Here is a 26,571-nt window from a genome sequence, read left to right as displayed (position 1 = left end):
CTTTACAAAAGCACAATTCTCAGAAATGCGTAGAACAATGAGTACTTGATACAGAAAATGGAAAATGTGGCTGAAGCACCTGAGCAGTGTCCACAGGACAAGGTGTAAATGAGGTGTGCGTGAGAGACTGGGTGGGGCCCAGAAGGTTTCTGACTCCATCAAAGTCATGCTTGTACTCTTTAATGGGTTCGATACGCATCCTCTCTCTGGGCAGGAGAGCCTCGTAGCATGGAGCATAGCCAGGTGGAGGGAAGAATTTAAAGTCACCGTGACGTCCACCCAATAGAAATCGAGCTCTAGGAAAGTCAAGAAGGTTAGAACATGCCCCGATTTAAGGAAGAGCACTGAGTGAAAGTCTATCTGTGTTTACAAGTTATCACTGAAATCATAAAGTTCACAAGAAATAGAAAGTTCTCACTTGACCCCAGCTGAGAAGCTAATAACAGGGAAGAAGAGGCCATCCAAATTGAAATTCTCAAACATGCCCTGTACAGGATGCCCATTGATGCGGAAAGAGATACTGGGCACGCTCAAATCCAGACAGCAGCTTACAACATCATCAGCTGCCAGGATATGCTGATTGGGTGATGCCACCTGACGAGCCACATGTCCTAGGGACAACAAATTTTAAATCATCTTTGTACTCCATACGAAACTAGTCATCAAGTCAAACAGTAAGGACCAATCCTGAGAGATGTCAGAGAAACCCCACTGGCATCCACATTGACTATTTCAGGCTTAAACACTCACCTGACCACAGGTGAAGTCCATCAAATCCATAGGAGTAAAGATCATCGCCAACACCATTGCCTCCCCAGCCTTCTCCTCCTCCAGGGTAGGGACTATAACCTTCTGTTAGTGCCCAGCCAACATGCAAATTACTAGCCTGAGCTGTCACAAAAGGCTCCACGTAGTCCACAATCACCTCGTAGTACCACTTCTTATACTGTGTTGAGCCCTCACACGTTCCTAGGAAGATATTGGGTCTTACGCTGTGAAGAAACAAAAGATAAGCCATGTTAATCTTTTGAATATTCATAACAGATTTGGTGGAAGCAGAAGAAAAGCTAATCCTTTGCCTTTTTTTTTTTTAATCAAACACAGAATTTGATCAAAGTACATGAGGAGGCACAGGGCAAAATGTAACTCGATCCGGGTATAAAATTCACTTGCAATGCCTCTGATGTTAATGTTCAGTCTATTAATGCTGTACTTCAATCATGCAAATTTGAGTTGTCAAAGAGTTATAGCTATAAGAATAAAAAAAAAAAAAATCAAAACTAGCTGTGTGGGAAAACTGAATCTGCAAACAATGCCTACAAAGCTCCAAGCATCACACTTTGTGCTTTTATATAAGAACAACAACAGGTGAAGACTAAAGTCACAGTAATTTGCGCTAGCTGTTGCAAACTGGGACGTCTGGTCACCGTACCCTATAGATCTGGAATGATAAAAGATAGAGAATGACGCTTAGCAAGGAAAAGTTGCACCCTGCCACCCTAAACAAAAAAAAAAAAAAAAAGAAAAATCACAGAGTTATAAGTGATTGAACAAAAATCCTGTTTTTCAATGATCTGGATCACCACCAAAAGTCATAGCAATGTAATTCAGCCCAGAGGTATACTTCATGTGAAATTTGGTGATGATTGGTTGAAAACTGAGGGAGAAATAGCGTCCTAAAAATGCGTTAAGAGAATAATAATGAAGAATAAGAACTAGATAGATTTGCGCTAGCTCTTACTAACCGGGACGTCTGGTCACCGTACCCTATAGATCCAGAACAGTAAGAGACAGAGAATGACGCTTAGAGAGGAAAAAAGCCAGTTTTTCATGGATCATTCGGGTTCTGTGATCCAGATCAGCACCAAAAGCCATACCAACGTAATACAGCCCAGTGGTATTCTTCATGTGGAATTTGGTGATGATTGGTTCAAAACTGAGGGAGAAATAGCATCCTAAAAATGTTAGGATGATAATAATAATAATAATAATAATAATAATAATAATAAAGTAGAAAGATCCTGAGTGAGAGTAACAATTTGCGCCAGTGCTGCTAGCACAAATTACAACCCCGATTCCAAAAAAGTTGGGACAAAGTACAAACTGTAAATAAAAACAGAATGCAATAATTTACAAATCTCAAAAACTGATATTGTATTCACAATAGAACATAGACAACATATCAAATGTCGAAAGTGAGACATTTTGAAATTTCATGCCAAATATTGGCACATTTGAAATTTCATGACAGCAACACATCTCAAAAAAGTTGGGACGGGGCAATAAGAGGCTGGAAAAGTTAAAGGTACAAAAAAGGAACAGCCGGAGGACCAAATTTCAACTCATTAGGTCAATTGGCAATAGGTCATTAACATGACTGGGTATAAAAAGAGCATCTTGGAGTGGCAGTGGCTGTCAGAAGTAAAGATGGGAAGAGGATCACCAATCCCCCTAATTCTGCGCCAACAAATAGCGGAGCAATATCAGAAAGGAGTTCGACAGTGTAAAATTGCAAAGAGTTTGAACATATTATCATCTACAGTGCATAATATCATCAAAAGATTCAGAGAATCTGGAAGAATCTCTGTGTGTAAGGGTCAAGGCCGGAAAACCATACTGGGTGCCCGTGATCTTCGGGCCCTTAGACGGCACTGCATCACATACAGGCATGCTTCTGTATTGGAAATCACAAAATGGGCTCAGGAATATTTCCAGAGAACATTATCTGTGAACACAATTCACCGTGCCATCCGCCGTTGCCAGCTAAAACTCTATAGTTCAAAGAAGAAGCCGTATCTAAACATGATCCAGAAGCGCAGATGTCTTCTCTGGGCCAAGGCTCCTTTAAAATGGCAAAGTGGAAAACTGTTCTGTGGTCAGATGAATCAAAATTTGAAGTTCTTTATGGAAATCAGGGACGCCGTGTCATTCGGACTAAAGAGGAGAAGGACGACCCAAGTTGTTATCAGCGCTCAGTTCAGAAGCCTGCATCTCTGATGGTATGGGGTTGCATTAGTGCGTGTGGCATGGGCAGCTTACACATCTGGAAAGACACCATCAATGCTGAAAGGTATATCCAGGTTCTAGAGCAACATATGCTCCCATCCAGACGACGTCTCTTTCAGGGAAGACCTTGCATTTTCCAACATGACAATGCCAAACCACATACTGCATCAATTACAGCATCATGGCTGCGTAGAAGAAGGGTCTGGGTACTGAACTGGCCAGCCTGCAGTCCAGATCTTTCACCCATAGAAAACATTTGGCGCATCATAAAACGGAAGATACGACAAAAAAGACCTAAGACAGTTGAGCAACTAGAATCCTACATTAGACAAGAATGGGTTAACATTCCTATCCCTAAACTTGAGCAACTTGTCTACTCAGTCCCCAGACGTTTACAGACTGTTGTAAAGAGAAAAGGGGATGTCTCACAGTGGTAAACATGGCCTTGTCCCAACTTTTTTGAGATGTGTTGTTGTCATGAAATTTAAAATCACCTAATTTTTCTCTTTAAATGATACATTTTCTCAGTTTAAACATTTGATATGTCATCTATGTTCTATTCTGAATAAAATATGGAATTTTGAAACTTCCACATCATTGCATTCCGTTTTTATTTACAATTTGTACTTTGTCCCAACTTTTTTGGAATCGGGGTTGTAAAAAAAAAAAAGCCACGTGTCATTTACCTAGTAACATAATTGACGATGTTGGTCTGGAGCAGAAGGTCACGACGTGGTAGCAGATTTTCTGTGATGAGGTTCTGGTTGGACCTCACAGCCACGCCATTGCATACACACAGAGAGCGAAGCACGTCCAATACCTAATGAAACAAAAAAGATGATGTCAGCCCTTGTGTGTCTGTGTATATATACAATATGTTTATATCTGTGCAACTGCGTAATGAAGAACCTGGTGTCTTGGAACATTTCTTTTAAAATTAAATTCAAATGAACACCACCACCTCCAACTCACCTCGTATCATCACCTTCATAACTTTTCTTACAAACTAAGTCATATGAATAGTTGAATGCAGAGATGCCATGTTATTAATGATGGTATGCATGTACAGTACAAGCGATTCATGACTAGCGGACCTTGTGATTGCGTCCATGCTTGTCCAGAAGAGAGATAATAGACTTGATGTGGTTCTCCTGGATGATGTTCAGGACTTCAGGGCTTTCAATCAAGATGCAGTACAACACCTCTAGAATACCTGCAAAGAGGATGTAACAAAGGGTAAAACTGCATAAATTAAGTATGAGATTATGTGAGGTCATTCCTATGATGTGGGAGTATAGAGAGGTGTGTACCTGAAGAGGCCTCCAGACGGTCCAGTTTACTGACCAACCAGTCCAGATTATCACAGAACAGAGCACAGTTAGCACGGTTCCCTCTGATAAGCGAGGCTGCAGTAGTATAATCGATAGAAACACGTTAGACGTTAAGGACAATAGTCGACTCTTGTATGATATGCAAATCTGCAACCGCAACCATTTTATATGTCTGGATATATTTCCAAAACTATCAGAATTATGGGGGCGGCACGGTGGTGTAGTGGTTAGCACTGTCGCCTCACAGCAAGAAGGTCCTGGGTTTGAGCCCAGCAGCTGACGAGGGCCTTTCTGTGTGGAGTCTGCATGTTCTCCCCGTGTCCGCGTGGGTTTCCCCCACAGTCCAAAGGCATGCAGGTTAGGCTAATTGGTGGCTCTGAATTGACCGTAGGTGTGAATATGAGTGTGAATGGTTGTCTGTGTCTATGTGTCAGCCCTGCGATAACTTGGTGACTTGTCCAGGGTGTACCCCGCCTCTTGCCCATAGTCAGCTGGGATAGGCTCCAGCTTGCCTGCGACCCTGCAGAACAGGATAAGCGGCTACAGATAATGGATGGATGGATCAGAATTATGTGTCTACCTGTGCATCCCAGAGAATTACTGGTACCCGTGAATTTGGATTGTGATATGGAGTGATCATATTTCTACACTGGTTATGTTTTGTGACTGTTGAACTTTACTGCCACTTGGTGGATTTTTCCATCAAGGCCAAATGTCATATCCTGCAATGTTAGCAAAAGTGAAAATAAATTCATGGATCCACCCTGTGACTCAAGTCCATTCCAAAATGTAATGGGGCCTTCCTTGGCTCATGCTGCATCCTTCCACCAAGTTTCATAGAAACGATATTGGGAAGTTTTGCATAATCCTGCTTAGAGTCAGACAAACAAATATAACCTCATTGTCAACCAGAGCATTAGTTTAAACCTGTGATTTGAATTACAGCCTGCTACAGGGGCGGGCCGGTGGTGTAGTGGTTAGCACTGTCGCCTTACAGCAAGAAGGTTCTGGGTTCCAGCCCAGTGGCTGATGGGGGCCTTTCTATGTGGAGTTTGTATGTTCTACCCGTGTCTGCATGGGTTTCTGCTGGGTGCTCTGGCTTCCCCCAGAGTTAGGTTAGGTTAACATGGGGCAACCATGAGCTGAAGGTTGGGCTGAAGTGCCCTTGAGCAAGAACCTAACTACCAATTGCTGCCCGGGTGCTGTAGCATCGCTGCCCACAGCTCTGGGTATGTGTATGTGTGTGCGTATGTGTGTTCACTGCTTCAGATGGGTTAAATGCAGAGGATGAATTTCACTCTGTGCTTGAGTGTACATGTGATAAATAAAGGCTTCTTCTACTACAAACCTACTGTCCAAGCTGATGTTATCAAAAATGAATCACACCTTCTGACCAATCAGTTTCAAGAATACAGCAGCACTGTGATATAAAATACTTTATGAATATAAATGATAAATTAATTGTGGAAGCCAGTTTTAACCAATAGTTAACTTTGAGCCAAATGCAAACTACATATAGTCTACAAAATTACAGGATTTCTGTGATAGCACATAACAGCAAGACAATCCAAGTTCTCACCCAGCAGTTCGTAGAGCAGGTTGACTATTTCCTTCCAGGACTCGGCTGCCTCTTCCCCAGCAAACTCAGAGAAGTGAGCGGCGGTGTTGTACACATTAAGCCTGTCCACACACTCCAGCACGATGGAAATCATTCCCTAGAGCACAATCAACATTGATTAGAAACATGCAGTCTTAGGTTGGTCGAGGAGACTAGGAGCAAATCTTGTCAGTGTAGAAAGTTTGTCTAGATTAAATGTGATCTTCGGGGTCCATACAGAATAAAAGACACATGAAAACACACGACTATCCTAGTGCAGTACTTTGAATTTGCACTGAGCCCCGATAATGATCAAGATGATCACGATAAATATTTGGTAATACATAAATAGAGGATATTATCCGACTGTGCGAAGATATGACGTTTATCTTTGAGTGCTGAACATATTCACAAGTGAGTGAAGTGAATGAGTGAAAATATTTTCAAAACGAGAAGATAAACTTCATATCCTCATGCCACCATGTAATGTTCTTTATATTATACGGACGCATCCAAAAAAAAAATGCAAGTTATTCAAAAGAATTTTCATTTTCAACCAGGTTGCCATTTTGACAACACGCATCTAGTCAGTAGGAAAACACTGGGGGTGACATCATTGGAGTGAAATATCAGGAAATATTCTATCCACATTCACTAGATATGAGCAATCATGTGCTCTGATTGGCTACACTACTACTAGGATATCAGCTCATATACTGTGAGTAGAGAAAAACAAAATGGCGGTGCGCATCAGGTCAGATATCACTTTATCATCAAGTATTTGAATGAAACAGACATAGCTAAAAGGATATAGGGGTTTTTTTTTTTCTGTTTTTGTTTTTTCCCCAATATCGCCTGTTCCACACTCCAGCCCAGTTGGTGGCGGTAATGCATCTTTAAAGTGCCATTCCACCATTGGATGTATTCTTTGGCATAAAATACAATATATTTTGACAACATATATAAATGGTATCACTAGATAGAGAAATCTTTTAGCTTCAAAATGATATATCAAACATAATTTTTTGACAATGACAAGTATATTAATTTTGCGACCAAATTCACCTACCCTTTTAATTTCCGCGCGTGATGTCATTGGCAGGTTCCCCTTCTTGTGTACCACGTGACGTGTGACGTGGCACATATTATCAGCAATGGCGAATAGAACGCGATAAAAATAATACCAATAAATCTAGCTAATACCAATAAATCTAGCTAACTGAAAGATTAACTCAAAATTTTTCGCAATTTTTTTGGCCCCCATATACGAGGAGAAATGACTCTCTCACTTTGGGGGTTTCCTGGTCTAAAAATAGACCGACACGTGGTACACAAGAAGGGGAACCTGCCGATGACATCACGTTTCACTACCGCGCGGAAATTAAAAGGGTAGGTGACTTTGGTCGCAAAATTAATATACTTGTCGTTGTCAAAAAATTATGTTCGATATATCATGTTGAAGCTAAAAGATTACTCTGTCTAGTCATGTTGTCATAAAATATATTGTATTTTATGCCAAAGAATACATCCAATGGTGGAATGGCACTTTAAGTTGGTTTGCAAACTACCAAAAAAAAAAACCTAAAGAAGAAGAAAATGACAGAGCGTGTCGCTGAACCAACTGAGGACGAAATAAAAACTCTACTTGAAAACAAACCCCTCCCCAAAATAAAAAAGCAGAAAAATATGGAATAAAAGTATTTGATGGTAAGAATGTATCTTTTTTTTTTATTTTTCAAGAATTATTATTATCGCATTTTTCATAAATTGCTACTGACATTTCGATGGTTTGTTTACATTCTAAGCGGAAATTATTTTGTCGGACGTTTTGTATAAAGTTTTTATTTATCGAATTTGCAAAAAATAAGAATCCAGTGAATGCGGATAGAATAAAACAGTTATTCCACTCAGTCTCATCAGCTATCAGCTCATGTACGACTCGATTTCGTGGCATAACTGTTAAATATTTCACTCAGATCCGTGAAGTATTTCAAATGAAAAATGCGAGTTTTTCAACACCATAAGATAAACTTCATATCTTCAAGCCAGTGTGTGATTTTCTTTTTATTATATCAACACATTCATTTTGGTTCTCCATATCCCGGATGTACTGTAGCTCATGTGAAATATATGAGTGGTGTATTTCCCAGTAAAATCCTCACGTCCATAGAATGTAAACCTTTACTCGACCAAATTTAAGCTGTGTTTGTTTGTTTGTTTTTTTTAATTCGCAAAATTTCTAATAAGTGTGCCAACAGTACAATACAGTCAACATAAAAATACACACAGTATTTGCACTAGTTTTACACTATAAAGAATATTCTTCTTCAGCGCCCATACACATAAACAAACACACACCTCTTCTTGAAAGAGGTTCTGCCGGTTGCGCAGTGAGCGCAGCTTTGTCTGCTTCTCCTCATGCTCCAGCTCCTCCTCAGGTGGCCGGAAGTAGTGGATGAGATCCTGAAGGGAGAGAATCACTCCATCCAGAGGCAGACAGACCGGAACTGCAGCCCTGTTCTTCCCACTCAGAGAGTCCAGTCCCCTAAACAAGAACGCACAGTGAACAGAGCGTGATCTTTCTCATCGTCTTACTTCCACAAAGGTATGATGCACAAGCAAAGAACAAAAGGAACAGTTTAGCCCTACAGCTTTTATCCTTCCGACACCCACATAAACAGAACAAATTTAGTAATATTCAGCATGGACCATTTTGAACAATTCACTGAACTCCATAAGAGATTCAGTCATTTTCTATATACAGTATTTATTTATAGTGATCTTTGGAAAAGGATGTTATTATATAATTGGCATTGCAAGTATTTTATAAAGGAAACAAACCTGTAAAATGATCACTTGTAGCCTTCAGCAGGTGATCGACAATATTTTCACCTGGTACACTGGTTTTTCAAATAGCATTTATTTAGACATTAGAAATGTCATAAAACATTAATAGTATAGCTTGTTCATTTTTTTTTTTTTTATTAGTTATTGATCTTAACTTCATCTTGGTACAACCCCGATTCCAAAAAAGTTGGGACAAAGTACAAATTGTAAATAAAAATGGAATGCAATAATTTACAAATTTCAAAAACTGATATTGTATTCACAATAGAACATAGACAACATATCAGATGTCGAAAGTGAGACATTTTGAAATTTCATGCCAAATATTGGCTCATTTGAAATTTCATGACAGCAACACATCTCAAAAAAGTTGGGACAGGGGCAATAAGAGGCTGGAAAAGTTAAAGGTACAAAAAAGGAACAGCTGGAGGACCAAATTGCAACTCATTAGGTCAATTGGCAATAGGCCATTAACATGACTGGGTATAAAAAGAGCATCTTGGAGTGGCAGCGGCTCTCAGAAGTAAAGATGGGAAGAGGATCACCAATCCCCCTAATTCTGCGCCGACAAATAGTGGAGCAATATCAGAAAGGAGTTCGACAGTGTAAAATTGCAAAGAGTTTGAACATATCATCATCTACAGTGCATAATATCATCAAAAGATTCAGAGAATCTGGAAGAATCTCTGTGTGTAAGGGTCAAGGCCGGAAAACCATACTGGGTGCCCGTGATCTTCGGGCCCTTAGACGGCACTGCATCACATACAGGCATGCTTCTGTATTGGAAATCACAAAACGGGCTCAGGAATATTTCTATAGAACATTATCTGTGAACACAATTCACCATGCCATCCGCCGTTGCCAGCTAAAACTCTATAGTTCAAAGAAGAAGCCGTATCTAAACATGATCCAGAAGCGCAGACGTCTTCTCTGGGCCAAGGCTCATTTAAAATGGACTGTGGCAAAGTGGAAAACTGTTCTGTGGTCAGACAAATCAAAATTCAAAGTTCTTTATGGAAATCAGGGACGCCGTGTCATTTGGACTAAAGAGGAGAAGGACGACCCAAGTTGTTATCAGCGCTCAGTTCAGAAGCCTGCATCTCTGATGGTATGGGGTTGCATTAGTGCTTGTGGCATGGGCAGCTTACACATCTGGAAAGACACCATCAATGCTGAATGGTATATCCAGGTTCTAGAACAACATATGCTCCCACCCAGACGACGTCTCTTTCAGGGAAGACCTTGCATTTTCCAACATGACAATGCCAAACCACATACTGCATCAATTACAGCATCATGGCTGCGTAGAAGAAGGGTCCGGGTACTGAACTGGCCAGCCTGCAGTCCAGATCTTTCACCCATAGAAAACATTTGGCGCATCATAAAACGGAAGATACGACAAAAAAGACCTAAGACAGTTGAGCAACTAGAATCCTACATTAGACAAGAATGGGTTAACATTCCTATCCCTAAACTTGAGCAACTTGTCTCCTCAGTCCCCAGACGTTTACAGACTGTTGTAAAGAGAAAAGGGGATGTCCCACAGTGGTAAACATGGCCTTGTCCCAACTTTTTTGAGATGTGTTGTTGTCATCAAATTTAAAATCACCTAATTTTTCTCTTTAAATGATACATTTTCTCAGTTTAAACATTTGATATGCCATCTATGTTCTATTCTGAATAAAATATGGAATTTTGAAACTTCCACATCATTTCATTCTATTTTTATTTACAATTTGTACTTTGTCCCAACTTTTTTGGAATTGGGGTTGTAGATCAGTGCAGATGTCACCTTGTTTAAGTTCATGCGTGTGTCTATTCATAATTATTATACATACAGGCCACTTTTTCCATGGAATAAAAACATGTACTCTATTCCCTTCTAGTGGGTTTATTGATAGCATGCAATATTGTTATCATATCGCTTATCCTCCATGTATTACGCCACTCTACCAAATGGAGAATGAGCGTGCAAGATTTTTATAATATTGCACTTTGTCAAGACAACATGATGTCACACATCAGAGCTCATGCGACGATCCAATGAACATGGACATCGTTGCCAAAAAATGTTCCCAAGCCCCCTAAAATAGTGCAGACTTGCACATAACACAAACCAGCAAGAAAACGAGTCAGTAATATGTCTACAAGGTTTCCCAGCATAGCCAGGTAGGCGGGCATGCGCGCTTCAGGCGGGAGCTGTATGTTATTAGGCCTACTTGCTGTAATGTTACGTTTTTGAGGCCGGCAGAGATGTTATGAGAAGAAGAGGACTTAATTCGCAGTGAATGATACAGTGAACAAGAGATTGTAAGTTGATGTCAGTCATTGTTAATTGTTTAACGTTACCTACGTTTATCTAAGGGGAAGAAAATGTGATGTCCCTTTTAACATTATGGCAGCTAAATTGAACTTTATGGAAAATGTTAGCCGATATTAGCGTGAACAGTTAAACTTGACAGCTTTCTATATTTTGTCCCATCTGTGTATTGGTATGTTCTTCAACTATTGCGAGTGAAAACTAAATGCCATTAGCAGCAATAGTTATGGCGAGAGAAGATTTAATGTGTCCTTTCAATTCATTGGCTAGATGGATATACGACGATTTTTTAAGAGAGTGAGTGAGGAACAGGAGAGTGACAAGGGAGCTGATGCTGAAGAGGTCTGCGTGATCGAGGTCAGTAAATGTCAACAGAGAAAACAGGGCCGAGTTCAACCAATGCACCGTTTTGAGACGGTTTGATCTAGGCCACTAATTGAACGAGGTAGCCTATTTGGCCGCAACGTAGTAGCCCACAACGCTTTCCTCGAGTTAAAGATGACAACGCGTTGCATAAGAATGGAAACCGTAGGAAAACATTTCAAAACATTGTGACTGCATTGGCCTTTGCAATAGGCTTCTGAGTTTGTTTTCTTTCGTTTGGTGGGTGTGTCAGAAGTCACCATGTCAGCACTGATGTACAGGCTATCAAAAACCCACCGAATTAAAAAGAAAAAAAGACAACATGCACAGTAGGCTATCCACCTCCAGTTGAATGATATGATATAAGAGTGAAACTAAAGTAATCCCCATATTTATATGCCTTAATCAAGCTTGGATAAAAGCAAATGGCAAGCGATGGCCCACTCAGCTGGTCCTGTCTGATCAACGCCTTTAGCGCACCTCTGTTTCTGTTGAATTAACCGTCTTGCATGGCATAAACTAGCCCCTTATTTCATATTCAGTTCACAACAGTGATAAGAATGGATAGTTGACTTTCTGTATTATAAGTTCTTCTCCTTAGTTATATACTGTAATTTTGTCTTTAATTGTTGATTTAAAGACATTTCCTCTTCTGTTCTCTAACATATCACTGTTACTTACATTAAAACTCTGTTATGTAAGACTCAGTCAGACATACAAAATGAGGCCCTGTTTACATTATTTCGAATCAGCGGATCATCAGATTAACGTTTTTAAAACGATTCGCGTACACACACAAAATTTCTGTGCCCGCAACAAAACCGTTCCCCGTGCACACAGCTACGCCAATACACGGATACGCTAATCACATGACTAATTAGACGGCATGTCACATGATCCCAGTGCATATCAGGCATGCGCAAGTCACTCACCACTTGCAAGTGGAAGGATGTCGTTGTAAAAAATGAAGTATGCCAGTCTGTTATCGGCGGTACTGGTACTACAATGACGCCTTTTTTACACCGTGTATGGCCTTCGTGTTTATGCTAGAAGGATCTAACAGTGTTCGGTACACTCTTCACCTCGCAGAACGGCCGTTTTTTGCGATTACAACAAGACTATTTAGTGCTACGGTAACCAACACACTTCCTGTATTGCTCATTCACTTAATGACTTCCTCAACACACTTCCTGTATTGCTCATTCACATGACCAATGTGGCATGACCAACGCCAGCGAATCAGGAAGGTGGATGTCACAGTGACGTTGTCCAATGACGACGTCAGCTAGAGCTCAGCACTGCGTATCCTCGTTCCTCAGTGTTTACACAGCACCGGATCAGGTACGTACTGGGTTGAATACGTGGGCCCTGGCGGATTCAAACTGTTCCGCCTGTGGAGTCGTTTTCCGGCGTTTTAATGTGCACGGACAGTGCATCTGCAACGAAAACGATACGGATACGGTCTAATGTAAACACCACCTGAGTTTATAAGAATGTAGCTGCATACTGTGAAATAGTCTCAAGGATGTTCATCTTTCCTGTGATGATGTTGTACAACTTGACAACTTATATTTTGGGCTAAACTAAGTAAGACCAAGTAAGACCTTAGTTTTTTTCTTTGTGTTTTAGCCAATCTCGTAAAGTAGCTCTAGCTAGCACTTAAATAATGAAAGCTGTTTTTGAGATAGGACAGAAATGGTGAGCAAATTTTCTTTCTAACCTTCACTATCAGTTTAAGCTTGTTTATTTGTTTGATATCTGCTCTGAAAACTAAGTGTCCCCCAAAGGGTTAAGGTATACTGTATTCTCATTTGGCAGAATAAATGTTTGAGAAACATTCATATTTGTCTGTATTGTCAGATTTCACTAGGATTTTGAACTAAGCTAGTTGTAACTAAACTAATTAAATAAAGCACCACACCATTATGTTGTCTCCTGTTCAGTGCATCAGACTGAAATAAATAGCTTTATTTGTTATATAACCTAATTAATTTTTACCAAATGCATTGATGGAGATATTTGCAAACATCTTTCTTCATAAACATAGCCCCAGCCTCTAATGAACTGATTTAGACTTATTTTGTTAATCTAAAGAAGATATCCTGAAGACTTAGGAGAGAAATAGCAGGGTAGAAAAAGAAAGTGATCCAGATAACAGATTCTGATAAATGTTCTTCAAATAATGAATAATTGACAAAGCCTATGTACTGTAGGAGCAATAAAAAAAATTTCGGCGCGCGCTCGCACATTACTGAACACACTCATGGGGCTAACCCCCCCATCTCTCAATCCTAGTGACGTCCATGCCAGTGACAAAACTTTTCTGCTGCGCATGTGCACAAACATTTTTTTTGTCCACCGGGAAAGAGAGAAGACGAGGCTAATCCAGTGCTAGGTTTAAGCACTAAATAAATAAACTGAAAACTGAAATTGAAGACGCGCTGAACACCCGAAAGGCTACCGAAACTTCATTCTATATTCTTCACGCATATTTATAAGAGAAAAACATACCAATGGACATAGAAAAACTGGAAAAGAGACACGTCGGAGATGTAAAACTTCCGCGCTAGTGAGTGACTGTGACAGTTTGTAAACAAACAAGGCCGCGAGGCTTGAATCATTAAAAGTAGAAGATTTTGAGAGAATTTTAGCTGCCAGGTCGCTCCGTTGTGTGTAGTTGTCGATGTTGATTTTAAAAGTAACTAAGTAAATTACACAGGGAAAATAATAATGATGATGATGATGATGATGATGATAATAATAATAATAATAATAATATTAATAACAATATTCGGCTTGACTGTGCTAGCATTGGACTTCACGAACACTACACCGGCTGGAAAATAACTGGATTGCCACGCTAACAGCACTGAGTCATGGGTAAGCTAGCATTGGCCTTCGCTAATGCTACTGCTGAATGCTACACTGGCTAGAAGGTAACTGAAATGCCGTGCTAACTGCACCAAGTCGCAGGTAAGCTAGTGTTGGCCTTTGAGAATGCTGATATGAAGTGAGTGTATGTATAATAATAATAATAATAATAATAATAATAATAATAATAATAATATTGGCTGGCTTTTTTCATGGTCTATCAGATATATTCCATTCAGCTACTCATCTTCTACTCATTCAGTATCATGCAAGATGAATGGAATATATCTGATATACCACTCAACACCAGCCAATATTATTTAAATAATTAAATGGGTACATGATACTTTTTACTTCCAATAATAACAATAATAATAAGTCTGCATTTTGCAATGTCCTACTGTATCTCTATAGGTAGTCATGTATCTTCTGGATTTACTCGACTAATAAATCTCAGGAATTATCAGGCTGTGAAATGCACTGTTTCATACTTGATGAACAGTTTAAAAAGGCCTGTGGTGCTGTAGATCATGCGGGCTGCTTGAGACTCCTCTGTCTGAGAACGTGACATCAGCAGCGCATCATCCATGTGGCCTTCCTGATGCAGAGTAACCTGAAGGAGAAAGACAAAAGGATAGGAATTAATACAGACATTTAATACAAGCAAGTTTTGATTTTTATTCAGTCAGTGTTCACAATAATCATTTACACTTCTGTTAGCTGCATAATAATTACGTAGGGCAGGCAGGTAATGTGCTGTTGGAGTTCGTACTGTACCTTTCTTTTCATCGTACCCAGACGAGCTGCTTTGGCATCGAGCGCGGCATACGTGAGCCACAGACCTGTCGAGACGTGCTGTACAAAGCACATGGACTCACCATACTTGATCTCTGCAATCCCCATGCCCTCAACATCTCGCTTCTTCACCACCTCCACCTTCTCCTGCTCAGACACAACAATAAAACAAACACAGTAGAGTGAACGAATAGGAGTTTTAAAAAGAATGATGCAATTTCTCCTGACCAGTTTATTTCCACACACACAGGGGTGCTTGAAAGTTTGTGAACCTTTTAGAATTTTCTATATTTCTGCATAAATATAACCTAAAACATCATCAGATTTTCACAAAAGTCCTAAAAGTAGATAAAGAGAACCCAGTTAAATAAATGAGACAAAAAATATTATACTTGGTCATTTATTTACTGAGGAAAATGATCCAATATTACATATCTGCGAGTGGCAAAAGTATGCGAACCTCTAGGATTTGCAGTTAATTTGAAGGTGAAATTAGAGTCAGGTGTTTTCAATCAATGGGATGACAATCAGGTGTGAGTGGGCACCCTGTTTTATTTAAAGAACAGGGATCTATCACAGTCTGATCTTCACAACACATGTTTGTAGAAGTGTATCATGGAGCAAACAAAGGAGATTTCTCAGGACCTCAGGAAAAAAAAAAAAACGTTGTTGATGTTCATCAGGCTGAAAAAGGTTACAAAACCATCTCTAAAGAGTTTGGACTCCACCAATCCACAGTCAGACAGATTGTGTACAAATGGAGGAAATTCAAGACCATTGTTACCCTCCCCAGGAGTGGTTGACCAATGAAGATCACTCCAAGAGCAAGGCGTGTAATAGTCAGCAAGGTCACAAAGGACCCCAGGGTAACTTCTAAGCAACTGAAGGCCTCTCTCACATTGGATAATGTTCCTGAGTCCACCATCAGGAGAACACTGAACAACAATGATGTGCATGGCAGGGTTGCAAGGAGAAAGCCACTGCTCTCTAAAAAGAACATTGCTGCTCGTCTGCAGTTTGCTAAAGATCATGTGGACAAGCCAGAAGGCTATTGGAAAAATGTTTTGTGGATGGATGAGACCAAAATAGAACTTTTTGGTTTAAATGAGAAGTGTTATGTTGGGAGAAAGGAAAACACTGCATTCCAGCATAAGAACCTTATCCCATCTGTGAAACATGGTGGTGGTAATATCATGGTTTGGGCCTGTTTTGCTGCATCTGGGCCAGGACGGCTTGCCATCATTGATAGAATAATGAATTCTGAATTATACCAGCAAATTCTAAAGGAAAATGTCAGGACATCTGTCCATGAACTGAATTTCAAGAGAAGGTGGGTCATGTAGCAAGACAACGACCCTAAGCACACAAGTTGTTCTACCAAAGAATGGTTAAAGAAGAATAAAATTAATGTTTTGGAATAGCCAAGTCAAAGTCCTGACCTTAATCCAATTGAAATGTTGTGGAAGGACCTGAAGCGAGCAGTTCATGTGAGAAAACCCACCAACATCCCAGAGTTGAAGCTGTTCTGTATGGAGGAATGGGCTAAAATTCCTCCAAGCCAGTGTGCAGGACTGATCAACAGTTACCGCAAACATTTAGTTGAAGTTATTGCTGCACAAGGGGGTCACACCAGATACTGAAAGCAAAGGTTCACATACTTTTGCCACTCACAGATATGTAATATCGGATCATTTTCCTCAATAAATAAATGACCAAGTATAATAGTTTTGTCTCATTTGTTTAACTGGGTTCTCTTTATGTACTTTTTGGACTTGTGTGAAAATCTAATGATGTTTTCGGTCATATCTATGCAGAAATATAGAAAATTCTAAAGGGTTCACAAACTTTCAAGCACCCCTCCGTGTGTGTGTATATGATGAGGTGAAATAAAAATCTTTTCAAGAATTTAGAACATGTAAAGACCTTCGAGGCCCGGAAGCAGAACGCGGACTGCTTGGTGTTGGCCTTCTCGGGGTCGAGCACCATCAGACCCTTCTCTTCATCCAGACACAGATAGCGTCCAGTGGTGATGTGGCGTATGCGGAATGGCTGACCCCACTTCATATGACCGCCGCTCCAGCTACAGATTTCCAGCAAGCATTTAAACACATGAGTGATGAGCAATAACAAAACAAATGATAGTTTACAGAGATTTTTAGTAGACCGTTAAATTGTTGAATGTAGTCGTAGTCAAGGCTTTATTGCACTCTTTTGCCCTATGTTCCTGAAGACATTTCACAACTCACAAATTCCCTGAAAGTCTATCGCTGCCATGTGACCTTAAAGAGTTTCATGTAATTTCCATGTATACAATCTGCCATAACATGATGACAACTGATAGATGAAGTGAATAACATTGATTATCTCATTACAATGGCACCTGTCAAGGGGTGGGATATATTAGACAGCAAGAGAACAGTCAGTTCTTGAAGTTGATGTGTTGGAAGCAGGAAAAATGGGCAAGTGTGAGGATCTGACTGACTTTGACAAGGGCCAAATTGGGATGGCTGGATGACTGGGTGTGAGCATCTCCAAAATGTCTGTGAAGGTGTTCAATCATCCAGGTCATTCTAAACCATAGGTGCTAAAAAAGGCAACTGGAATTGCTTGAAATCCTTGAAGATGTTGCACCTCTCATCCAAAAGCCTTCTTCAGTTCTGTCTGACTAGTGGGGAGTTTCAGGTATTTATCCTCTAGTGGATCAAAAGCAACCCTAAGGAGAGTCGTTGAGGTCACATGCATTGTTGACCCTCTCAGTCATCCTGTAGGTCGTTAGGGTCCTTGGAGGCTGGGTGTGTATGGTGTTAGCAGCCTAGAGAGTTGTTAGGTTGACGCATGTGACCTCAACGACTCTCCTTAGGGTTGTTTTTAGTCCATTAGAGGATAAATACCTGAAACTACCTACTAGTCAGACAGAACTGAAGAAGCCTTTCGGATGAAAGGTGAAATGTCTTCAAGGATTTCAAGCAAGTCCAGTTGCCTTCTTTAGCACCTACAATTCATTTCCAAAATGGCACATCTTGTGGGGTGTTCCTGGTATGCAGTGGTTAGTTCCTACCAAACATGGTCCAAAGAAGGGCAAGTGGTAAACTGGTGACAGGGTCATGGGTGTCAAAGGCTCATTGATTCTCATGGGGCATGAAAGGTAGCCCATATGGTCCCATCCCACAAAAAAGCTACTATAGCACAAACTGCTGAAAATGTCAATGCTGGGGAAAACAGAAAGGTTTCAGCATTAACTTTTTCAGCACTAACTTTTTCAGCAGTTTGTGCAATAGTAGCTCTTCTGTGGGACTGGACTATATGGGCTACCTTTCATGCCCCATGAGAATCAATGAGCCTTTGACACCCATGACCCTGTCGCCGGTTCACCGGTTTTCCTTTGCATCCTTGGACCACTTTTGGTAGGTACTAACCACTGCATACCGGGAACACCCCACAAGATGTGCCATTTTGGAGATGCTCAGGCCCAGTCATCTAGCCATCACAATTTGGCCCTTGTCAAAGTCAGTCAGATCCTTACACTTGCCCATTTATCCTGCTTCCAACACATCAACTTCAAGAACTGACTGTTCTCTTGCTGCCTAATATATCCCACCCCTTAGTTGGTGTATTTTTAAACAACTCATGAAAACTTTCGACTGAATACCAAAATCTATTGGAAACCATAAGTGCTTTTGTGTTTTGGACATATTCCAACTCACTTTGTTTTCTCTTAAAAAGATGCACATGCAGTAAAAATTACAGAGGCGTAATAAAAGTTTTCCTTGCCTGATTCTCAAAGGTTCAAGTCTCCACAAAGAACGTGCTTGACTACAGACAGCTCCTGACTCATACTGTGCGATCCTGAGAACACCAAGAACGAGAGCAGAAGGAGAAGAGAGACAGAGAGGAAAGGAAAGGACACATAAAAGAGAGGAAGAGAATACATTTTATGCCAAAGCCTTATGCTTGCTCATGCTTTTTTTTCTTTGTCTCTGTTTCTCTCTTACTTGCGCTGATCTTCTCCTTGGTCAGGAGGTGGTATGGCCAGACACTCATCCATATGACCGTGGAACAAGCGTAGAACATGCCCTCCAGTCAAATAACCTAGTTTGGACAAATACATTCAACCAGAGAATTACTAAAAAATGGTTGGAAATATTGATGAATTGGTATCAGAGAAATGTGATTTTTTTTTTTTGTGACTATCATGGATATCATCCTGATATGTTATACTGAGTATACTTTGTTTTTACTTTTGATCCTTTTCCATGCAGCTGCTGTATTATATTGATTGCAAAGGTTTGTCTTTAAGGTACTTTTGATCCTTAGATTTTTTTTGTTTTGGTTAACAAAGCTAACCTGAGGCTTAAATTACTCCCAAAGTTTCTCGCAATGCATGTCCTTCTGATTAGTTGCTTTATTGGGCTGAAGATGAGATGTTGTGACTAACAGAACCACTAATGGAAATGTCGTCTGGCTAAAAATAAAAAAATTTCCAACACAATGCTTGTGTATAGATTTGCACACAAGCAGTGCTTTAGCAGCTCGTAGATTTCTGCCACCTTTTTATAATACACTATAAGGAACTGGCGGGAAAAAAAAAAAAAACACTGCCAGTGTGAATACAAGGTCAGGACCTAAACTTAAATGGATTTAAAAATAGTGATTAAACAAAAGCTCACCCTCTGCTAGCTCACAGCCTGAGCACACTGGATTCATGTTCCACAGAGTTTGCATGAACGAGGCGTCTACCATCAAGTCCCCACTGGCATAGGACAGATGCTGCAAGGACACAAAAATCACAGGAACTCATAAGGCACTTTCAGACCGGAGGAACTTTTCATAGTTCTTAGACCTGTTGGAGGAAATCGTCCCCCCCCCCCCTTTTTTTTAAGTTCCTATATCAGGGTAGGTACTTGGTACTCTCCCAGCACAAGAGGAACCATGAGTGACGTACAGTACTGTACAAAAGTCTAAGGCACATGTAAAGAAATTCTGTAGACCAAAAATGGCTTAAAAATACTGAAATGTTTCAACATTTTAAAAAAATACGATAAACAGTAATTAGTAAGCCATAATAAATGAAACAAAGTCAATATTTGGTGTGAGACGACCCTTTGCTTAAAAAAAAAATAGTACAACCCCGATTCCAAAAAAGTTGGGACAAAGTACAAATTGTAAATAAAAATGGAATGCAATGATGTGGAAGTTTCAAAATTCAATATTTTATTCAGAATAGAACATAGATGACATATCAAATGTTTAAACTGAGAAAATGTATCATTTAAAGAGAAAAATTAGGTGATTTTAAATTTCATGACAACACCACATCTCAAAAAAGTTGGGACAAGGCCATGTTTACCACTGTGAGACATCCCCTTTTCTCTTTACAACAGTCTGTAAACGTCTGGGGACTGAGGAGACAAGTTGCTCAAGTTTAGGGATAGGAATGTTAACCCATTCTTATCTAATGTAGGATTCTAGTTGCTCAACTGTCTTAGGTCTTTTTTGTCGTATCTTTCGTTTTATGATGCACCAAATGTTTCCTATGGGTGAAAGATCTGGACTGCAGGCTGGCCAGTTCAGTACCCGGACCCTTCTTCTACGCAGCCATGATGCTGTAATCGATGCAGTATGTGGTTTGGCATTGTCATGTTGGAAAATGCAAGGCCTTCCTTGAAAGAGACGTCGTCTGGATGGGAGCATATGTTGCTCTAGAACCTGGATATACCTTTCAGCATTGATGGTGTCTTTCCAGATGTGTAAGCTGCCCATGCCACACGCACTAATGCAACCCCATACCATCAGAGATGCAGGCTTCTGAACTGAGCGCTGATAACAACTTGGGTCGTCCTTCTCCTCTTTAGTCCGAATGACACGGCGTCCCTGATTTCCATAAAGAACTTCAAATTTTGATTCGTCTGACCACAGAACAGTTTTCCACTTTGCCACAGTCCATTTTAAATGAGCCTTGGCCCAGAGAAGACGTCTGCACTTCTGGATCATGTTTAGATACAGCTTCTTCTTTGAACTATAGAGTTTTAGCTGGCAACGGCGGATGGCACGGTGAATTGTGTTCACAGATAATGTTCTCTGGAAATATTCCTGAGCCTATTTTGTGGTTTCCAATACAGAAGCATGCCTGTATGTGATGCAGTGCCGTCTAAGGGCCCGAAGATCACGGGCACCCAGTATGGTTTTCTGGCCTTGACCCTTGCGCACAGAGATTCTTCCAGATTCTCTGAATCTTTTGATGATATTATGCACTGTAGATGATGATATATTCAAACTCTTTGCAATTTTACACTGTCGAACTCCTTTCTGATATTGCTCCACTATTTGTCGGTGCAGAATTAGGGGGATTGGTGATCCTCTTCCCATCTTTACTTCTGAGAGCCGCTGCCACTCCAAGATGCTCTTTTTATACCCAGTCATGTTAATGACCGATTGCCAATTGACCTAATGAGTTGCAATTTGGTCCTCCATCTGTTCCTTTTTTGTACCTTTAACATTTCCAGCCTCTTATTGCCCCTGCATGTCCCAACTTTTTTGAGATGTGTTGCTGTCATGAAATTTCAAATGAGTCAATATTTGGCATGAAATTTCAAAATGTCTCACTTTCGACATTTGATATGTTGTCTATGTTCTATTGTGAATACAATATCAGTTTTTGAGATTTGTAAATTATTGCATTCCATTTTTATTTACAATTTGTACTTTGTCCCAACTTTTTTGGAATTGGGGTTGTAGTCTCAAGTCCAATGAGTGCAGTTTTATAAGGAAATGAGCTGTAGGTTTTACTGAGCATCTTCCAGAACCAGCCACAGTTCTTCTGGACACTTTCACTGTCACACTCGCGTCTTCATTTTGCACCAAAACCCAGTAGCCTTCATTATGTTTTCTTTTTAAATCTGAAAAGTGCTCTCTTATGGAATATACTGCTCTGACATATTACAAACTTTTTTTGTTTTTCTGTAGTGCAGTTTTGTGCTGGAAAACGAACGTTTGGAACTCTAAAATGTTTTTGTACTGACTCGATAATGTAGACGTCATAAAATAGAAATCTATAACAAAGTTTGTATGAAAGAAAAAAAAAAATAGGGTGCCTAAGACTTTTGCACAGTAGTGTATATGTAGAGTGATTGGTCCAGATATACTGTACAGTACCAATCAAAAGTTTGGACACACCTTCTAATTCAATGTTTTTCTTTATTTAAAAGACACTTCATGTCTTAAAGTAATGATGGATGTCGTTTCTCTTTATTTAGTTGAGCGCTTCTTGATATAAATTACTACAGTTGTGGATGGATTAGGGCTGTTTTATGATTTGTATTTTTATTATTTACTATTTGAGCTCAAACACATTAAGAAGGCAAGAAACTAGTCCACTAATTAACTTTTGATGAGACACACCCGTTAATTGAAAAGCATTCCAGGTGACGACCTCATGAAGCTGATTAAGATAACGCCAATAGTGTCATCAAGGCAAACGCTGGATACTTTGAAGAACCTAAATTTTGAAACATTTTGTTGTTTTTTTTATCTTTTTTTTGTTTACCACATAATTCCATATATGTTCCATATGTTATTTCATAGCTTTGATGTCTTCAGTGTCTGGGCTGCCAACTCTCACGCAATGAGCGTGAGACACACGCATTTGATTGTCTTCACACGCTCACATGCCATACCTCCGATTTCTCACGCTAGAAAAAAAATCTAGTTTATCTATCTGATCTAGGTTACCCATCGCGTCGCACCAACCACTTGCGATTGATCAATTATGCCGTACACACGGCTAAACAGGCAGAGAGGTGTTCCCTTCTGTACACACTCCCCTATGGTAGGTGGCGCATCTAATGATGCTGCACTCGCCGGAAGTTGGATAATTGCCTACTGTCAATTTAGAGGAAGAGGAGAGAGAAGAAGGTATCCGAGTTGAAGACAGGTGTCTCAGACAGGTTTGTACATATGCACGCCAATGTGTGGTGTTACTGGCGTAATTATGAACTTATATAAAGTTTCTGAATCGTTTTAGCCTATAAGTGTTGTGAGAATATTTAATGCCATATCGAGAGCTGTGTACTAGGCATGCTAAATCATTATAGGCCTACTGCCGTGCCACAGCCTCTATCTTCCCCAACAAGCAGCACGGGAGAGCACCTCCTTAGCACACGTTTATTAAGGCGCATTTTTAGTTTGTTTACTGTATGTTATCATACTTTATGACTTTATTTGAAGCCATACTGGAAATGTTGTAAAATAAAGCAAGAGATAATATTACAAATGCAAGAAGAGACATTAGCGACCATACCTATTGTTTATTTACAGGGTATTTATTTTTAATTATTTATGATGTATGTAATTGCTCAGTTAAAGTAAATAAAGTATGGTCACTTGTAATATCAAAGAACTTGAACTTGTGAATAATTAAAAAAAAAGACAGAGAACAATATACTGAGGAGACAGGGTTTCAAAGAGGGCAAGACAGGTAGAGAATATTTGTCAGATAACAGGCCCTGATGAATGCTCTATTACTAATAAGAAACATAGATAAGAAATAAATTAATAAGAAGTATATTAATATAGCTTATTTAAGTATGACCAAAATTTTTAAGCCCAACTTTGTGTGCACAGTCCCACCTATGGCCAAGGTTCAGCTTTTTGTGTTTCAATACTGTTCAAACTTAATCATTTTAATGTTTCTTGTAGCACATGCACATTTTGCTTACTGTTTAAGCATTTTATTTGTTCTTTTGCTGTTGATATTTTTCCCCATGCCAATCTTCTGCTGAACCCAGTGGTGGGGAAAGCCCTTAAATGCATAATGAATAGTCAGTGAGGGACAATCTTATTTTTTGCAACAGTTATTAAAAACTTAACATTTAGTTTCAATTCAGAAGGTGTTTAGGCTTAGCTGATGAAATATTTTCAAACATGAACTTGCCTTTAAACCTGAAACACAGGTCTATAGGGCTACAGGAACATTGGCAGTCATCTGTAGTTTTCTAGTGTGGGGGCTTTTAAGCCAAAACTTGGTGCTTTTGTTGGCCACAAGCTGAAGGCCTGGCAAGTCAGGGTGTGTAAGAATGTAGGTATGGCACAGCAGGCCACTCCAAAAATCCACCAGAATGCAGGAACATCTACTAAATCCAAAATCTCAAACACCCCCCCCCCCCATTGTCCATCTCTAGCTGGACGACCCACAAACAAAACACCAGAATGCAGGGGGACAAATGAATATCAAACTGAATACAAAATTCCCACTTACTGCATGGTGTGCGGAAAAATTTTTGCCGTCGACCCCTCCAAAAAAAAATCTCACTCCAAGGAATTTCGAAAAGTTGGCAGCCCTGTCAGTGTACATCACTGAAGATTGGTTGAACTTGAGCCAATGCAGCACCGGCAACCGACATTTTAAAAAATCTGGACAAAACATTAGCCGTGTAAACAACAGCTCCTAATATTAGCACTAAAAAATGGGAAAAACAAAAACACACCCACAAACAAATGGACCGACACAATCTAAAGCCGTACTCACAACCCGCCATAAGTGTTTTGGACACACGCAGGTCGCAGGGTTTTGTAGCTCGCAGCTGTGCCGCAGGGTCGCGGTGAACTTAGGGGAAAGTTTGGGGGAGGAGTACGGACAAAGTACTTGTCAAGTACAGTTTGCATGCCTGACTTCCTTGAGGCGTGGGAAAAATTGCGCCGTTCACCCGTGGAAAGCGTATATCTGACATGTGTGATCAGTGAGTGTGGAGTGTGTGAGACTTGCATTTTACTAATTTCCTACACTACGAGTTCGGGCTGTTCTTGTGAAGCGTGTGTGATGCATGTGATTAGCACGTTACAATCACTCCTAACTTGCATGTGATGCAAACCAGGAGTGGGTATAAAACCAGCATGTCTGCAGCATTCTGCATCTGTCTTTCAGCTGAAGAACATTGGATGTTTTGTGGGAAAAAAAAATTCAGTTTAAAGTTTAGAAAATGGGACCCAAGAAGAAGCAAGCAAAAGTGAGGTAACCCAGCCTGAAACAGCAGAATGGGAGGAGGAGGAAGAATTTGATGATGATGGTAACAGCACCAGTGAGCCCTGCACGGACAGGGAGAAGTATGCCTTCAAGCCGGCAGAAGGCACAGCACTCTGCCAGAGGTATTTTCACAGATAAATGCACATGCTTTAAACATTCATTTCAATATCTATATGCTTATGTAATTAATAGTATATATGCTGATTTTCATGTATGTTTCAGCTAACGATGCCCAGAAGTGAGGACATTGCAATCCCATCATTGCTGTCAGGCCATTGCGCCATGCTCAGTGATGAGGACAAGGACATCCTGACACCCCGTCCCACCACTCAGCAGGAGCAGGAGCAGGACAACAGCTCGGAGTCAAAGTGTGTTTCAGTGCTCAAACTGTTGGGCTAGTTAGTTGGGATTTTTTTACAGTGTAATAAAATGCGTTATTCCCTTATACTCATATTTTATTATTTGACGTTTGCATGGTAAATTAAACATATACTCAAATAAAAACAGCAAATGAGGTAGTCTTCTTCCTTTCTACAATGCTACACACTACATGATCGGTTCCTTGGTTCCTCCCCAATATATATGTTAGGACTGGGACTGTTTTGGCCTCTAGAGGCCGCTGTTATTTCCTTTTCTTGTCATGTTTGTTTTGGCCTCTAGAGGCCGCCACTGTTCCTGTGTTTTGTGTTTGTGTTGATTGCCTGTTTGTCTTCATTATCGTCACCTGTGTTCAATTTATTTTGTGTATTTATACTCCCTCTGTTTGGTCCCTAGTCACGGAGTCCTTATGCTATGCTGTTAGTGCTAGTTCCCTCTGTCCCATGTACCTTGCCTGTGTCTTAGCTTTCTTGGTTTTTGTTGCTTTCTTTTGGACTTTGTGGATTTTTGTTTTGACCTTTGGATCTTCTGAGCGTTTGAGTTTTTGCCTCTTCTTTTCTGAGTTGGATTTTGGACATTGAACCTTGGGATATTTTTATTTTTGTATATCTTCTGAGCTTTTGGATTATTCTTTTTGTTTTTCCCTTGGATTGTATATATTGTAAATAAACTGTTTTTGATACTCTACTTTTGCCTCACGCCTCTGCACTTGAGTCATCCCCCTGGTGGCCTAGTGGGGGTTTGCTGGATTATTACACCAGCGAACCGGGTTCGAATCCCAGCAAAACCCTAACAGAAAGACTCCGTCATGACCAACTCAGCAGAGGCTGCTTCAACTGTCTACCCGGCCAACCTTCAGGGAATTATGGCAGCTTTGACAAGCTTCGGAGCGACCATGGACGCTCATGGACAAACGCTTGCAAGCCAACGTGAGGCCCTTGCTCGCCACGAGGTACTGCTTCAGCAAATTGGGAAAACCCTGGCACAGCTGCCCGCATCTCCTGATCCGGCTCCCGCTCCAGTGCCTCCCGCCATGCTGTCTCCA

General features: G+C 40.3%; 1 protein-coding gene across 1 annotated transcript in view; it reads right to left on the bottom strand.

Annotated features, from left to right (window-relative positions):
• LOC132887638 (ryanodine receptor 1-like) overlaps positions 1-26,571 on the bottom strand; it is a 239,010-nt gene that overhangs the window by 190,666 nt on the left and 21,773 nt on the right. The window contains exons 7-20 of the mRNA XM_060923104.1: positions 19,798-19,897; positions 19,123-19,219; positions 18,902-18,976; positions 17,054-17,210; positions 15,113-15,277; positions 14,827-14,948; positions 8,293-8,479; positions 5,917-6,052; positions 4,317-4,412; positions 4,101-4,219; positions 3,693-3,826; positions 751-992; positions 419-611; positions 80-296 (exon numbers count right to left, since the gene is read on the bottom strand). Coding sequence (XP_060779087.1) covers positions 80-296; positions 419-611; positions 751-992; positions 3,693-3,826; positions 4,101-4,219; positions 4,317-4,412; positions 5,917-6,052; positions 8,293-8,479; positions 14,827-14,948; positions 15,113-15,277; positions 17,054-17,210; positions 18,902-18,976; positions 19,123-19,219; positions 19,798-19,897 — 2,040 coding nt within the window. The remainder of the gene's footprint in view (positions 1-79; positions 297-418; positions 612-750; positions 993-3,692; positions 3,827-4,100; positions 4,220-4,316; positions 4,413-5,916; positions 6,053-8,292; positions 8,480-14,826; positions 14,949-15,112; positions 15,278-17,053; positions 17,211-18,901; positions 18,977-19,122; positions 19,220-19,797; positions 19,898-26,571) is intronic.

Source organism: Neoarius graeffei, chromosome 6 (genome assembly GCF_027579695.1).
Source record: "Neoarius graeffei isolate fNeoGra1 chromosome 6, fNeoGra1.pri, whole genome shotgun sequence".
NCBI lineage: Eukaryota > Metazoa > Chordata > Actinopteri > Siluriformes > Ariidae > Neoarius > Neoarius graeffei.
The sequence above is the reverse complement of the archived record's forward strand: the minus strand, read 5'-3'. Positions and strand labels throughout refer to the sequence as shown.